Here is a 17596-nt window from a genome sequence, read left to right as displayed (position 1 = left end):
ATTTCCTAATTTTATATACACATAATAACATATATGTTTTATATACATATAATAACATGCATACATGTATGTATTTTATATTTTCTAATTTTTATACACATATATTTATTTTACAAGTATTTGTAAAGACAAAGCAAATCAGATAGTAAATAGGAAGAGTTACAAGACCATACTACATTAATATGTTACAATAGCGTTCTGGAAATTTTGTAATTTCAATAAGGAAAAAACTTACAACTTCTGAATTTCAGGCCATAAGGTATTCTGCAGCAAGTGATCCTCTGATGGAGGTTCTAAAAAACATTTGTACAATGTATTCAAATTTGGTACTAAATAATCTAAAAATCAGCTAAATAATGCTTCAAGTTTATATCCAACGAACCTCATTCTCTATTTCCTACAACAGAAATGAATCTCATACCTGTAAGGATCATGGGTTGAAAATAAATCTCAGGATACTGATTCGAAATTGTATTAAATGATTCTTCATCCTCTGCTGGTTGAAGAGCCATATCTCCTATTCAAAGTAAGGACTCCATTAGCTAGAGAACATACTTGAAAGGAAGGAAAACATGAGGACTTATTAAATGCATAAAAAGCATGTATTGTTTTTACAATACGAGTAACTGAAACCAGGTTTCCCTGCTTGCAGTTACAATAATATGATTATTAGAAGCTAGTTATTCTGATGCATGTGAGAATGAGATTTCTAAAAAAGATAAAATCTAACCTTCGAAAATGACCTCTCTCCATCAGCACAGATTCTTTTAGATATTCTTAAAGAAAATTTGATTTGACTGAACAAAGCAGTCACCAGGAGTTCAACCTGTGTTTCCTCAATGTTAAACCTTTCCTTCTATATTTGAAAATGTTTAAGACAAAAATCTCTGACAAAAGTGATGAGTTCCTAAATTTAATGTAGATCCCTAAATGAAAAGCCATGCTTGAGCAAAAGTATCTATACCTTCCAAACTTCAGCAAAACTGATGAAGGTTCAGTCCTTAGCTTTAGGCGAAAGTACCAGAAGCAACTGAAAGTAGTTAATTTTAAGTTAAAATTCAACTCTGTCCTTCACTCTGACAGTATTAAGAAAAAAGGTACAGAGCTGGGCAACAGTTTCTCTCAGACATAAACTACCTTTTTGCCAAATGTACATCTCAAATACAGCAGTTTCAAAAAGTAGGTATAGAAAAAGCAAAAAAAAAAAAAAAAAAAGATTATTTTCTCTTTCATACTGTCTTCTCTCTCCTTGAAAATGAAATGAGCAACATTTATCTGAGACTGCTATCTGATCATCGGTCACCATGAAGATTCCTCTGCAGTGTGAGAACAGAGGTCTGTGGTGCTTTACCCCAAGCCATTAGTGCTGACAGCATTGGGTGAGCAGTGGTGGACAAGGCAGGAAAATTCTATTCATAGGGCTGCTTCTGGGTGGGCCATGTGAAATCAGCGGATATTAGTTATTCTCTGTGAGAAGATAGAGAAGGAGGGGTTTTTCTCCTCTCTCAGCAGAAGAACTCATTAGAAAGCATGGGAAAAAAAACTTTGCCAAAATATATTTTATGAGTTATTTCAAGTATGAGTTGTATTTCAAGTACAACAAAGCTGGTTTTTCTCTCACAAATGGCTTAGGAAAATTTGGCTTATTGCCACCAGAGACCTTGGAGACAAAGCTTATTAAAATGCTTCCTTTTTTAGATCACACCTTCTGAAAAAGCTTTAAGCAGACAAAAAACAGGTCTGACCTAATTTGTAGATTCCACTATAGTGCATTTTTACCAGAGACTTTATCAAAAACCAGACTACCAGTCTCGTCCTCACTCTCAAGAAAATATTTTTTATCACTCTACACAGGTGCTTGTCCTTCCTTCCTTGTTCCCCCACAATGTAATTTCCAATGCCTCCCCAAGAAATTCACCTGGTGCCCCACCAGTCTTTACAGACACAACATTACTTGCTGTTGGCTAACTAATTCTTCCCTCCCAATACTTTCTACAAAGCATCATTTACCTGGAGAAACGGTTATTTTCACTGTAAGAGAAAATCTGACTGATTCCCCTCAAAGAAGCATTACTTCTATAAGCTTCTACAAAGGTGATAACATGTGAGGAGAGTGTGAAAAGGACTCGAGAATGTAGCTAGGTAGGTATTTTACAGAGCAACTGCAAGTAGTAACAGGTAGTTTTACTTTAATAACTCTGAACCTAGTTTTCACAGTATGCTATTCAATACTAATTTTTTGACTAGAAGTCATTAGTCTTCTTAGGGCAGGGAGGTGGGGGGGTAGTGAGCATGGAAAAAAGAAGAAAAATGTCAGGTGAGGAATTCTTATAGTATCCTGCCCTGGCTATTCCCAGATGCATCACAGAAGAGCAATGAGGCTCTCAGGAGCCCTGTTCAGACTGAGTGGGGTTAATTCCTACAGAGGTGCAGGACACAATATGGAGAGCAGAGAAAGCATTTTGGGCTTGCACAAGACTTTTGGGAATGTTTAGGGGGAAAAAACAAAAGGCAGAGAAAGGGAGAAAAGATCCTCACTCGTGCTTTTATTTTTAAGCACCATATTTAGGTGCTACCAGAGAACTAAACACTTTGCACAATTTTATTTCTAGACTCTGAACTTGCAGTAACGCCTGCACTTACAGACCTACAAAAAATATGTACATTAAAACAATCACTTAAAAAACGTTTCCAGATGAAACATCATAACCATTATTTCTCACTGCCATACCTTCAAAAACAGCTTTATTGGATAATCCCAACGCTGGCACAGTTGCACCTTCTGGAAGATCAGATGACTGCTGAATTAAAAAAAAAAAAGGTTACACACAGATTGTTATGTAGGTTTGGATTTCAAAGGCCACAGTTTAAGAAAGTCTGAGAGTTACTTTCCTAGAGAATTGAAAGGGGAAACTTTGAAAAACTTCCAATCCTGGACAAAACAAAGACCAGTACTCCACCAGAAAAAAAAGAAAAACAAAACAAAACCAAACCAACCAACCAACTAACCAACAAAAAACCCACATACCTTTTCTTAGGCCTCAGCTCAAGAGTTTTCTTCATCCCTAATTACAGGTTTTCTTCGACAATTTTATTTATTCCAGCACATACATGACAATTAATCTATTAACTGAGAGCACTGCAGATTTTAACACAACAGAACGGGGAAAAGCTGTTCTGAGGTGAAATAATAAAGCAGCATTTTGGAAAAGAGAGGGGGGGGGGTTGAGTGCCTGTGACCACAACTTCAAGCACAATTCAGTAAATAGCACAGAGATGTGGCTGGAATACGTGCCTGTTTAAAGCAGCACAGGGGAAAGACAAATCATCAGTCAGAAATTACTTTTATAATGGTATAGGGAAAAAAGTAAAAATTTAGAAAGGGTAAGTGAACTTGCGGACCTTTGTGCAGAGATGAAAAAGATTTAATAGCTGTAAAATCCCTTCCTTACAGTGTCTGAAAAGTTCAAAGACTGTTTTACAGAATTAAATCAATAATTTAGGTGACAGCTTAAAATTTATTTATATGTTCATAATTAGATGAGAAAACATATGACAGACACATACAAGTCTAAGGCCCCTAAAACAAAAATGGTTCTTCGTTACAACCCTAAGTATAATACAATCCAATGGATTTGAACTGAATATAATCCTATTCAACCCTTTTTGAACATAAAGGTGGCTTTGTTGGTTTTAAGTACTTTTTGGGGGAAGGCATGTGAGCCAAATTACAAAAAAGCTTACCCACTTTAACGATAAAAAGCTTTCACAGAAAACAATTTCAATAAAGCTACTTAAGAGTAGCTGTATCATTAGAGCTCACAAAGCCTTCCTCTTTAACCAAAGCCCATGTGAACACTTTGTGATATCATGAATCAAAAAACAGCACTCAGACGAAGAGCCGATAAGAAAAGTCTACATAAAAGTAAAATAATGGTATCTGCCAGCATTATAAAAGCAGAGACTTTTTTGTACAATGGTCATTAATGCAAATGGTTACAAAGTCTTGTGGAACTAAAGCACTAAACAGCTACTTGTGTGACTTCTTGGTATCAAAAATGATTATACTTGTTTCCCAGATATTTCAATTGTTAAATTAAATTGAAAGGCCAATCCATCTCCGAGACACTGCACAGAAAACACTGCTTTTGAGCAAGAAATCCAAAGAGAACGCAAGGCACTGTACAGAGGCATCTATCTTGAACAAGGTCTGCTCTACAAAATGCAGGGAAAACCAGAATTAGATCTTAATGCAAATGGGGAGCAAAGAAAGGACAGCAATGCAGGACAGCATAGGTACCAACAACTAAGAATTGGAATGTAGAGGCCTCAAAAAAATTTTCAGTGTCAAGAGGAAATTAAGCATGAGCAAATACATCTTTATAAATATTTATATATAAGAACTAACAACAGTGCTGAAAGCTTTATGCTATTTCCAAGTATACAATTAAAAAAAAAAAACAACTAATAATACCAATACATAACCACACAACGATAATTACATCCAGCCAGGACTACTACACCCGTAAATTAAGGAGAAGCACATTCCCAAGATTTATTGTTTGCTTAATCCCCAAGTGTGTACAGTGGTCTACATGATCTGACTTATTTAAAATTCACCCACACTCTTTACAATCTTTTGACACTAGGTCTTGCTTGGTTTCAAATAGAACCTGTTTCATATGACAACACCACAAAAATACATATGCAACAACACACAGGGAAGTAAGCAGAAGGGAAAGAAAAAACAAGGTTAAGGTTTCAGAATGATTAAAGGAATTTTTACAGAGTTTAGTGCGATCTGAAATTTTCTAAAGCATTAACTTTATTTACATCTAAGAGGGTCGTCTTCATTTAGCATTGCTTTAGCACACTTACATGGGAGCACAGCTTCTCCATTGAAATACCAGTGATGTTACTGAAATTTTCTATAAAATTCCTGGGAGCACGAAAAACTCGAAGCACTTTTTCATCTGCTCCTGACACAAACTGAAACCGGCCAACCATTGCCAGACAACGCATGTCGTATCCGTGTACTTGAGGCCTTGCAATTTCATGCCAGGTTACCTAAATGAACATACACAAAGTTAAAACACAATCCTTAACCAGAGAAGCAGTAAGATTTCAAGTTTGAAAAAAGTACTAATCCTTTACTTGCTAACTTCATTAACATAAAGCAGCCTTCTACTGACCTGCGTAAAACTGATGTATGATCACATAACATTAGCTGAATACTAGTTTTCCACGACACAATTCCTGTAATTAGTAAACTGTGTCCCTGCACAGATGTGTTTAAGGCACTTACTGTGACTTCTTTATGCTAGACAGTCAGGAATAGAACATAAATTGCCTAAGCAAAAGGAGGATTGTATGCTACTACTTTAGAAACTGTAGCTCTGAAAGACCTAAGAAAGGTAGTGATAATTACCTTGCTTCCTTCATCTGTCTTTCACAAAGCACAGCAGCACTGCTGTTATCAGGATAAAGGTTCCTACTTCCCTCTTTTCTTTAAATACTTGATTTTAGTGAGACCATTTAATATAAGTTCTGAAAAAAAACTGTCAAAACCAAAATAGTTTCTTGTAGAAAAAACATCTGGAAAATTATAGAAGTGTTTTCATTTGAAGTATTAGTTTTTCCTACTTTTCTATATTCATATCCACTCTTCAAGTTTTAACACAAAAAAACGAGAATTAACAGCTAATCAAAATAGATAGACAAGGTAGTTTTATAGTCATACTAAACAAAGAATATTAGTAAAAAATATATTAAATTATTTAAATTGCTTTTCTAAAAAGCTGATTTATTCTACACATGAGAAAAATTTTTTTTCAAAAAAATCTTTGTTTTCTAGCAAATACACTTTCATGAAGAGATTTTTCCGAAGTGTCATTTGCTACGGCTCCTATATGATACTTTAGTTGTGCACTTTAGAGTTAACAGCTAACAGAATTAGAATTAATTTCATCAATTAAAATTAATTTAGACTACTTCAGTATTACAATGCCTGTAGCCAAGACAGAATCTACATTGTACTAGATACCATATGAATATAAACAAAGACATGTTATTGACTGTAAACTGCCTCACCCTCAAAATTCAATTGAGCTTTGAATGCTCAAGTTTCTAATAGGACCTAAACGGGAATTTGAGACATCCTACAAAACCTCATGATTTCACAAGGGCTTGATTACTTCCCAATGCAAAAAAAAGCATTCATTCTTAAAAAAAAAATAAAATCAAACAGTGCAGAAAGCCCTTCTTACCCTTTACATACTTTAGATCACAGCACATAACAGGAATGAAAAAAAAAAAAAAACAAAACAAAAAACTCAAACCCCAAAACAAAGAGACAGCTGCATAAGTCACACAATAAGCTTCTTCCAGAAAAATCAGAATGCAAATTTGCATGACAAATTGAAGGTGACCATTATCCCCCATTTCTGATATTCTGTTATCAGAATTGAGACTTTAAGAAGGGATAATTATTTGCATTTAACACTTAGCTTCCTTTTTATAAAGAAAAATATGAATATTGAGCTGTAATACTAACTCTTCATAGATATATGAACCATTCATTGTGTCTTGTTAAGATAAATATCAGATGTCACCTGTTTTAATTTTTCAGATACTAAACTCAGTAAAAAAACTAAGGCATTCTAAAGGCCTGTGTTACCCAAGTTCATAAGCAGCAAAACTAAATGCCTGGTTTTCAAGGTTCAGAAGTCCTGAACAGACTCCTTCAAATGACCCATTTCTATGTCAACCCTCCACTTCATCTCACCAAAAGAATACTATAGCTTTCTCCCATACCCCATGCAGCAAATGCTGACACTACTTGGATGCAAGGTGGCTGCTCTGTGTCAGAACAGAAAGTATAAGAATTCAGTTCACACCAGATTTAGATATGAAGACCACAATCTGCCTGCTAAATCAATTGATTCAACAGTTTCAGGGAGAGCTGATCAGGTAAATCATACAAAGCTCAGTTCTTTCAGAAATAGGATTAAAATTTAGCAAGCAGCATATATAACAAAGAGTGGTACTTCAGTAGGTCACAGAGAAAGTGATATTGACAATTCTTGAAGGCTGCCAACTTACATCATGTGCTAGTCCTGGGCTCTGCTTCACTATGTCAAATCCAACGTACTATCTTTTCCACACACAAGTATTGAGGTCATGTTGCTGAGAACACAGCTGCGTTGGGCAGGGCACATCTCAAGGATGAAGGACCACCACCTCCCTAAGATCTTGCTTTATGGTGAACTTGCCACCGGCTGCCGCAAGAGAGGAGCCCCAAAGAGAAGATACAAGGACTCCCTGAAATAACATCTCAGCCTTGGCCATATCGATCAACTGGTCTACTCTGGCCTCCAATCGGGAGGTCTGGAGATACACCATCTATAATGCTGCTGCTTCCTTTGAGAACGTCCGCAGGATCACTCTTGAGGAGAAAAGACAACGCAGAAAGAACCGTGTTTTGCAGAATATACCATCTAAGGAGTCTTTCTGTTGTGCCTTTTGCAATTGGATGTGTCTATCTCGTACTGGCCTTATTAGCCACCAGCGTGCTTGGAACAAATGTGGATAGAGCCTTTCCCAAATCTTCATTCGCGAAGCCTAGCCATGATGATGATCTTTTCCACAAAGCTGCTGTACCCTCCAGATTGGAGATTAAGGACAAAAGCAGAGAAGGAAACTGGAAATGCCCTTCCTACAACACAACACTTTTGCACTCCTAGACAGGGTTCCCCCCAGCCCAATGCAGGAGGCGTGAGCAAGCACCTGTGCGGTCCTTAGTTTCTGACTGCACTCATGTAGTTCGGATAACCATTCTAGTAAAACAGTCAGTCATAAACAAACTAGTGTAAAAAAAAAAACATAGTGAGAACTGTTTTTAGATTAAGCTTGTGTAAAAAAAACACAACCAAAGTTGAGTTTCTTTATGATTACCTGCAGCAGTGTTTAGCCAATTTTTAAACAACGGCAATAGATGGTTGTTAGAATCAGCCATATATTCCTCCTTCTGAAATACTGCAGAGCCTTTTCCAAGACCCTGGGAGAAGACTAACTGAAGGTAATCTGGAGGTGAACTCAGGATTAAACAGCAGTCATATGTGATTGCAAAAACTCTGCCATTTAATATTTTTACAGTGAAAACAGGACACATTGAATGGTCAAACCAAGCAATTTTGAGCAGATCACCTCCTGGGGATATTTAAGGTTTGAGTTATATTCAGGCGACTTGTTCCAAACTCAGGACAGACAAGCCCTCTTAACCAAATTCACAAAATCTTTGAAGACCATACCTGTGTCTCTTCTTTTCTTTTCCATGGAGCAAAGAGTCTAGTAGTTTGATCAGAGCCCACACTGATGATAAACTCTCCTTCTGGATCCCACTTTACATCCTCTACACTGTTAAAATGTCCTGAAATCACAACTTCTGGAGTCCATTCTTTCTATTAAAAAAGTCACCCAAAGAAGCAAGGAGTTTTCACTTGACTGATTGGCATATTCTAACCAAAATAAAAGAACTGATGTACTTTCTAAGAAAGCAAGAAAAAGACATTTGAAAACAGCAAATTATTAGAACTCAAGAGTGACTAAAGAGATACAAATACTGATTTATTGCTCCAATCTAAGAGAAACTTGTGTTATTGGTTCAGTTGTAAACAAAGCACAACCACAAATGAGTTCAGTCTATTCAACTGACTTCATGATTCCCATAGGTAAGAAACAGGTTTTAGAGCCTGGGAGATTTCAACCTCCCTTCTGTGCAGGAGTGAGATTCCTACAATATTATGTTCAGAGAAGGATTATTTCAATCATTAATTTTAAATTGTACTGTTACACTTTTCTATTAATAACAGAAACTTACCTCAAGTGACATAAAAGCATAATTCTTTTAAATAATACTACTAACAAAAAACCAACATACCTTATTAATCGTAGCCTGTTTCCAAAGGTGTAGTGCTCCATGAAAAGCATGAGCAACGATCATCGAACCATCTGGACTAAAGTGGCAGTCAAAAAATCCAAGAGTATTGCCACCCACTTCACCTACCCGTACCTGAATTAGAAGTGAAATATCTATGAAAATGGTCTTCCACTCACAGGAAATCATTCTTATTTCATGAGATGAAAATTTACCTACAGACAGAAGTTCACATTATGCACACAAATGCATTTAAAGAATATTTTAATTGCAAAGTTAAGAACTGATCTGAACTTCAAGCTGCACACTTGTGGTCAAACCAATGGAAATAGAATGTAAAGTGAAAGAATAAAAGAATAACAACTTGCAACAAGCTTTACTGCACAACCCATTTTTAGAAGCCTGTAAATTTAGCCACGACTAAGCATTACAACTAAAGACATCAAATGGCATCTCCATGTGATCACTTGATTATGAACTAATTTCTACTTCAGTACAAAGGCACAAGAACTTTTCAGTGAAACAGAGGAAAAATAAATACACTACTGTAATTCTCTCTTTTTCACCCAAGAGAGGATTGGAACTTCCTTTGTGACAGGAAAGATCACAAACAATGGTTGGCATAACCCAACACAAACAATTTCAGCTGAACTACTGCAATTTGGAAAAGCAGGTCAACTGAAAACAAAGACATCAATCAAAGCACTAGAGAAATCTTGTCATACCACTTGTTTATTTAGGATGCTCCACATTAGAGCAGCTTTCAAAATACTACAGTGACATGAGTATTCAGCTCAAATGGAAGAAAAACCTAATGACACAGTCCATGAACAAGTTATTGTGAGTAAAACCAAGCTTGTGAATTTCGTGTCAGCTGCTCTGTAGTAACTGCTTGGGTCACATTCCCACAAGGATTAACTGCAAATAGTTCAGGAAAGTTTCTTCCTCCTCTTACTAGGATAGCAGAGCATGTGTAACCTGTTTTGCTATACTATGAATGACAGTTGAGCACAAATACACCTTATAAACTCTCCAATACAGTAATAAGAAAGCAAAGAAGCAATAAAAATCATTTTGTATCACATTACTTTTTTTAAAATATAGTTTTATTTGCAACACAGCATCAGAGTGAGTATTTTTGCATGAAACTGCTTTTGCCTTTCTCTGTCAGAATTTTATAAAGCTTTTGTTCCCTAGAGTACACACACTATACTGAAAACACAAGTTGAATACAGTACATATTGTGAGAAAGACTGACACTTGCCTGTTCTAGCCAGACTCCAGATTCCTTATCAGGCTCCCAGATGATCACAGTTTTGTCCATTGATGCAGACAATATCCTCATTGGTTGTTGCATGCTGCCATCTACAGTACAAGGAAAATTATTACCCTACAACCTAGGAGAATATTTGCTAAAAAAATTTGGTCATACTGTAATCCAAACATGATAAGAAAATTGCTCAGCATCAGAGATGTGCAATGCAGTACCTATATGCCAGACTTAAAGCCGTTGCATTCTTGCCAGGCGTTCATTAGGAGGTATTCTATTTTTCAGCCATAATCGCCCAAAGAAAATGCAAAACATGTGCATGAGAACAACCGTATTCCACAGCTTACTCACTCCAAACTGATATTGAATTAAATATAATTTGGAGGATAGGCTGGAGCTTCACAAAGAGAATGCACAGCAGTTCTCAGTTCCATTCCTTAAGTAATTTTTTACTGAGGTTTACAGTTTAAAACAAAATAATCTCCTAGTATTCCCTGGTTTGTTTTTTTTTCCAAACTGTTAGATTCACTACAGATTTCAATACACTGTAGCACCTTGTAATACATAAAGCAGTCAGGACTGCTTCCCAAAATACAGTGAAACACTCCAGAAAAATGCTGAACACAACTAGAATGGGGAAGATGAAACTGGCTGTGAAACCTGTAGGAGAACCACTGCGGAACTTTTCTTGATAATAGAGTTGTTGGTGGGCATCTCATGATGATGTGATATCTTATGCCAGCGCCAGACCTACCTTCAGCACTGAGAATATGTCTCTCAGATCAGTCTGCTTCTACTGACAATGTGTTTTGGGGAACCCAAGATTGGGCAGGCCACAGAATGCAAGCAGCTGCACGTATGCAGAAGCCTGATGTCAGACACTTGGAAAACTTCATGGTCTGACAGGACAGTTTTCAAATTGCAGCACAAGACTGACAGGCCTATATTGTGCTCTAAGAGGAAAAATCTTTTTCTAGGGCCTAATTAAAAAAAAAAAAAAATAGAAAAAAAAAAAAAGTTTAAGGACCAGATAACTAAGCCAAAATTTTTAAAGCAAGTCCTGTGTCTTTCACTACAGTTATTTTGGCATTCTAATGGCACTCTGCTGTTCAAGTGTTGCATATACACCAATAAAGATGTTGTTCATACCACTGCAGTCACCTGCCATCAGTAACTCTAAAATATATCAGAAAAAAAGGCAACTTTGACAGTACAAATACACAAGGGCATTCTGATTGTGCAAGCATGTCAAACCAAGAATCTCCTTCTGTTATACACCAGGTAGACACCTAACAGCAAATCAGTACTGCAAACCAGGCTGTCAAAATTTAAGGATTTTAAAAGAAAGATAAATACTAGAATAAAATACAAAATTCAATTTAAAATAACACTTTTTCAATGAGAATCTGCACTAGTGCTTTATGGCTAGAGAAAATCAATACTCCAGGAACCCCTGGCATGTTATCTTAATGCATGGAAGACTGAAGATTAATCTTCTGAATGTTGCTATTTTTTCTTTCTACTCCACAAAAAAGAAAGGAGTGCTCTTAAGGTAATGTTTACCTTCTGAAGAACAGGCATTTCAAATACATATATAAAAATAAACTATTAGAGCTATTAATTCATACTGATTAATTAATTTGTACGCCATAACCAACAAATCAATTACAGTAAAGTCATTACAGCTCAGTTATTTTATTTCATTTTTTAAAGAAAACCTGAGTAAAAGGCAACATCCATTTACTCATAAAACCTTATTTGCAGAATTAAATGGTTTTCATAGTCTACAGTAACAAGTGAACATGCAAACACAAAACAAAGACACGTGACTGTACTCTGTGTATACAACACTTAACACAGTTGCTACGTTTTTAGTATCTTTTTACCTTTGGAAAATGAAGGTTGCCAGTGAACTGCATACACCCAGTTTTCATGACCAGCCAATACCGACTCCAAAGTAATTGCATATGATGTGTCAGTATCTACCAGAAATCAGAGAAAAGCACATTGCTTTTTAAAAGCCACGACAAAACCAGGTCATTTCTGGTATCTTCAGTGAGAATAATCAACTGTTTCAACATCTTCCAGTATCTCAATAGCTTATTGACATTGAACAGCTCCTTGAAAACCTACTTTGCTACAAGTCCTGAGTACCAGATTGAAGAGGTCAGTGTATTGCCTCAGAGTGGTATCACAGAATTCCTGAAGAACTCTCCCGCAATTTTGAAATAAATGCTCTGACACTGGCTCTACCCATAGTCTTAAGCATATTTGCATCTCCAAATGACTCAAAATACAAGCATTAAGATACTTCAGACAATGAATCAGGATTTGCAGGAAGTAGCAGGAGCATTTTTTACACATAACATCATACACACTTCATTATATTACCTTCGTTGCCTGATAATTTATCCCACAACAGCAGCAACGCGAACCTCTGGTGTTACAGTGCTCAAACAGTACGTTAAACAACCATAAAGTAAGCTTGCACATACTTATCTGTTCTCTCCAGTATGTTTCGAAAGTTTAAGTAATAGAAGCACCTTTTAACTAATTGCATTTGAAACAAAATTAAAGATATGCTATTAAACTGCAGGAGAACTGCACAATAGCTTACTTCCCACAGACAAACATGTCCTACATACAGCATTTGGAATACACATAACAGTGCATGTTAATATTAAGCTCTCTCACTGCTTCACCATTGCTTGTAACACATCATTAACTTTACATAGTCACGGCTTTAAAACAGTAACTCCGCTTTTTCTAACAGCTAAAAATAAGGCAGTCAGATCCATCTCACAGTCTTTTTATACAAGAAACAAACCAAATTAGATGGCAACCACCTCGTTAGCTCGCCTAAAACCATGAAGAGATACACAAGTGAAAAGTTGTGCAAGAGAATTTTACAGCTGTTACCTACCTTTCACAGTAAAAACATTCTCTTTCAATCTTATGGAATCATCTTCAGTTTCTGGAAGTTGCTTTGATTTTGTACACACTTTCCAAATTCTTATCAAACAATCCTGAGCACAGCTTGCTAAAAAAAGGTCTTCCCCTGTTTGTTTTCAAAGAAAAAATTAGACCCGCATTCTCATTGCTTTTTCATTCAGTCACAGCCATGATTAACCTACCCTCTTTCCAAAAACGCACCTACAGTGTTATCCAAATTTTCCTATTGTACACAATATCATACAAAACATATTGTGTACAATATCATACAACATATAACATCATACAATATCATACAACATACAACAAGTTGTTGTTTTATTTCAACATCAACTCACTTTCTAATTTCAAACTCTCTATGAATTTATAACACGCTGACTAGGAACATATCCCTGCTTACAAAATGTGGAAAACATGGTAAATACTGCACATATATTGTTCTACATATGCTTTCCTACTACTTATGGCTGTTGCTGTTGGAATTCTACCAATTAGTCTCAATACTTGTCAAGAACTCCTTTCCTCCTTTCTTTTCTTCAGGGTTGGAGCTCCTGTAATTCCATCTATTTTATTTGTGCCAGCTATTTGATTAGTTAACATCTGAAAACATTATCCTCTTAATTTCTTATTCTTAAAAAAAAAAAAAAAAGAGGGGAAGCAGGAGAAGAAAAGAGAAAAGGACTATTTCCCCCTACTCTCCCCACTGAAAAAGCAGCCAACTCTTCCTCACTCAGATACAGATATCTGTTTATTGCTAAAACTCCAATTTGTTTGCATTTAGGTATCAGTTAGGTAAACATACTTGAAGCAAGCAAGAAAAATGTTTACATCTTAACAGGACACAAAGTTCCATCTTGATTTTTAATATTAGTACCACCATCTCAGGAAACCAAACATCACAACTGCAAGAGCTGAGGTGCTACAGTGCATCAAAGTCATCTGCTGGAGGGGTAATACAAGTAGTACTGTCATTAAATCAGTATTCCACTTTATTCATCTTTCATACTGACCACAGACTGCCCACTCAACACCTCTTATCCAATCTTCATGTCCAGGGAGTATTAATGTTTTCTGAAACTGAACAAGAATTCCTGTTATATCACAGAAATGCACTTAATTACTATGCACATATCACCAACAAGCTTTGGTTTTTCAAGTCTTTTATATTTACAGCTCCACTACTTGAAACTGGAAAAAATTCAGCTGCTACTAAACATTTTTGTTTACAGATAGATTCTCATAAGCCGTTTTGGTTTTACTACCATTAGATAAACACGTTACATTATGGCATTACCCATACATGAGCAGGAAAGAATGTGAATTTAAGGTGCACACCCTCAAGAGGCTACAGTCTCCCTATGATAAAGATAAAATTTTTTTTTATCTTTATCAGGTTTACTGCGGTACACAAAGAATAACATAATGCTAGTATGACCCGACAAATAATTTCTCTTATAATGTTACCATTTTATTTTGATTCAATTAAGTGGTTACTGCTTACTTAGCGTTTAAACCATTTCTATTTTTCTTTGCCCAGAAACAGCTCTTTGACACTTTCATGACACTTTTTTATCTCAAGTTGACTTAAAATGTCTGAAATAACCATTACTGTTAAAACACTACTGTAGTTTAGCATGAATAAATATCACATTATTTCTGGCATTTATATTCTGCTAAATCCCTTACCTAGGCCTACTAAGAGCTAAGATTAAATGATAGCCTCTGCTATCAGCACAACTCTGCAACAGAGCTCTTTCTCCCTATCTAGGAGCAAAAACAAGAGCCTTTCTCATTGCATGTCTGCTCTTTCTCAAAATCTCTCTCTTCTGCTACAGAGTTGATGGTAATCAACAGTAACTCAGCCAAAGGAAAAATCTGCAGTATGAAAAAACCATACTCAGAAATTGATGCCTCTCTCATTCACCCAAAGTTTCTGATACTCTGCAAAATCACCTTCCCATCATTGTCATTGGCTTCTCCTTGTTCTACATTTGCAGTCACAGAATCATAGAACGGTTTGCTTTGGAAGAGACAATAAAGATCATCTAGTTCCAAAGCCCCTGCCATGGGCAGGGACACCTTCCATTAGATCAGGTTGCTGAAAGCCCCATCCAACCTGTCCTTGAACACTTCTGGGGATGGGGCATCCACAACTCTGGGCAATCTGTTCCAGTGCCTCGCCACCCTCACAGCAAAGAATTTCTTCTAGTATCTACTCCAAACCTACCCTCTTTCAGTTTAAACCCATTGGCCCTTGTCTCATGACTACATGCCTTTGTAAAATGCCCCTAAAATTACAGAACAATCTATATATGAAATACCAAGCTAGAACAGCTGATCAGATACTTCCAAATCAGAAAGTTTTGGTCTTAAGAATGTGTTCTCACGGCCATCTAAGCCTCATTTAGCTAGTCACTTCTGGACTCACTGGTACTTCTGGATGTGGCATTTCAGATCTATATTTATGTTAAGCACCCAACATATTATGTGTAAGTAAAGACAGGAACATCCCAGGAAGCAAGATCAAACAGCAACCTAAGATTTTTCCTCAAGACTACGTTTCTGACAATACATTAAAAAAAAAAATTAACAATTCATATTTCAGACAGTAGATAAAACATGTATTTATTTATTCATTTACACCATCTTTGACATAATGCTCTGTATTTTATATTCACCAAGGTAAGTTGGTAAGGTTTTTTCCAAATGAAAGACTGGCTTAGGTTGAACTGTTGCTAAAATACTTCTCTTTTATGGTTCTGTTAATGTTAAACAGTGTGCCCATCTCCTAAAACTTGACTTTAACATTAATCTAAACAAACATCTAATAATTTTCCTTTTTTTAATTTCAAGGTGTTGTGGCATGTTTTTTCTCTAATCACCCTCATCATCTCACATCAAAAAGAACTATTACAAAAAGCAGCCATTTGTTCTTTCTTTAAAGAGTAAAACTAATTACTTTGAGATTATTAATACCACCCCAGGTTTCTAAGTCATTTCCCAAATGGGCTTTTATGCACTACTTAGCTTTAAGTCAAGCATTCAGTTTCTTTGTGCTATAGAACAAGCACTCTTAACCAGTCAGCTAGAAGCCTACTAATTTTTATTTTTACATGCTTACATTGCATAGTCCCCTTGTACTTGGTGGCAATTCACCTGGTTTAAGGTGGAGGTTTCTGAATTTCATTACCTCATATTCACTCATCAGCAGTAATACTAGCACCAGATGCTGTATGTGGTCCCGTTGCTGAGGAGGGATATCCCCATACCTCTGTAAATATGTTCACTCCCTTAAATGAAAAATTCACGGTGCTGTCTTTCCCATTCCTATCATATCATCCTCAACTTTGCACCTATCTGAACAGTGTCAGTAGAGTGTCTGGAAAACAGTGGTGAACACAAGGTCCGTTACCACGTACAGAAGGAAGATGGCACAAAGCATGACTGTGACCATTCCTAGTCATACGATTTAATTTTAGGTAGTCTTGTGAGGAGCAAGGAGTTGGACTTAATGATCCTTATGGGTCCCTTCCAACTTGAGATATTCTATGATTCACCCAAAGTTTTCAAGATATTGTTTCCCATAAAAATAAAAATTGTCCACTGAATCTGAGCAAGCAGTAGTGTTGCTGTTATGCCTTCTGCTAGGGTTTCTTGTATTGTTTTTGCCCTTTTCTTTGAAGACTGTGTTTCTTAGTATCACATATTCGGCTTGTTAGATGTATTCTGTTCTAAAATTTAATCAATATAAAGCTCCTTGCAGATGCATGTGGTCATTATTTTTAAGTGACTCAGTCAAAGTTTTTATTATTGTCTAGGATATATTTACCAGTATTTTGAGCTGTCACTCTTCTCTTTTTTACAGATTTTGTTTCTATATCTCATATTTCTCCTTCTCTATTTCAGTTTTCCACTTGGTCTTCACTGGTTACATAAGAAGTTAGAGTACTAAGAGTTAAATTTAACAAAACCTCATGGTCTGACTCACCTACTTCACAGGCTTTCCCATGCCTCTTAACTAATCTCTGAACATTGCTGCTAAGCAACAATCTGGTCTCTTTTCTTTTAAGCAAAGAATAAAGCTGTTCTGTAGGTAGCAAAACTGATGAAGCCAGTTTGTCTGTGGACGTGCTCAGCACACTCTGAACAACTAATTCTGCCCACACTTGGGGTACATCTTCTTCAGGATCAGGCTAGTAGCATTGTTTGGCAAATTTGGCAACAGAGGTTCAAGCCTTCTCATTTTTTCTGCAGCAGATGCTAGATGTGATATCCCTCTTGCATCTGTATATCTCATCACATTAGAAAGAGCCTAAATTGTCTTTGAGTCTCTTACTCCACTTTGCAATTAGGCCAAATTATTTGGGTGAAACCTAGTCAAACACGCACTGCATCATCTTCTCAGAGAAACCAAGCTGAATATAGAAATGTTTTGGTCT

The 17596-nt window shown here is 36.3% G+C and overlaps 1 protein-coding gene across 2 annotated transcripts in view; it reads right to left on the bottom strand.

Annotated features, from left to right (window-relative positions):
* Positions 1-17596, bottom strand: part of ELP2 (elongator acetyltransferase complex subunit 2) — a 37470-nt gene that overhangs the window by 7735 nt on the left and 12139 nt on the right. The window contains exons 7-16 of one of the 2 annotated variants that reach the window (XM_064659027.1): positions 14168-14234; positions 13129-13263; positions 12092-12187; positions 10200-10300; positions 8939-9070; positions 8310-8459; positions 4879-5067; positions 2732-2801; positions 422-517; positions 236-293 (exon numbers count right to left, since the gene is read on the bottom strand). In XM_064659027.1, coding sequence (XP_064515097.1) covers positions 236-293; positions 422-517; positions 2732-2801; positions 4879-5067; positions 8310-8459; positions 8939-9070; positions 10200-10300; positions 12092-12187; positions 13129-13263; positions 14168-14234 — 1094 coding nt within the window. The remainder of the gene's footprint in view (positions 1-235; positions 294-421; positions 518-2731; positions 2802-4878; positions 5068-8309; positions 8460-8938; positions 9071-10199; positions 10301-12091; positions 12188-13128; positions 13264-14167; positions 14235-17596) is intronic. The other variant, XM_064659033.1, reaches the window with a different exon arrangement.

Source organism: Pseudopipra pipra, chromosome 1 (assembly GCF_036250125.1).
Source record: "Pseudopipra pipra isolate bDixPip1 chromosome 1, bDixPip1.hap1, whole genome shotgun sequence".
Classification (NCBI taxonomy): domain Eukaryota; kingdom Metazoa; phylum Chordata; class Aves; order Passeriformes; family Pipridae; genus Pseudopipra; species Pseudopipra pipra.
Note: the sequence above shows the minus strand (reverse complement) of the source record. Positions and strands in the feature narration are given on the sequence as shown.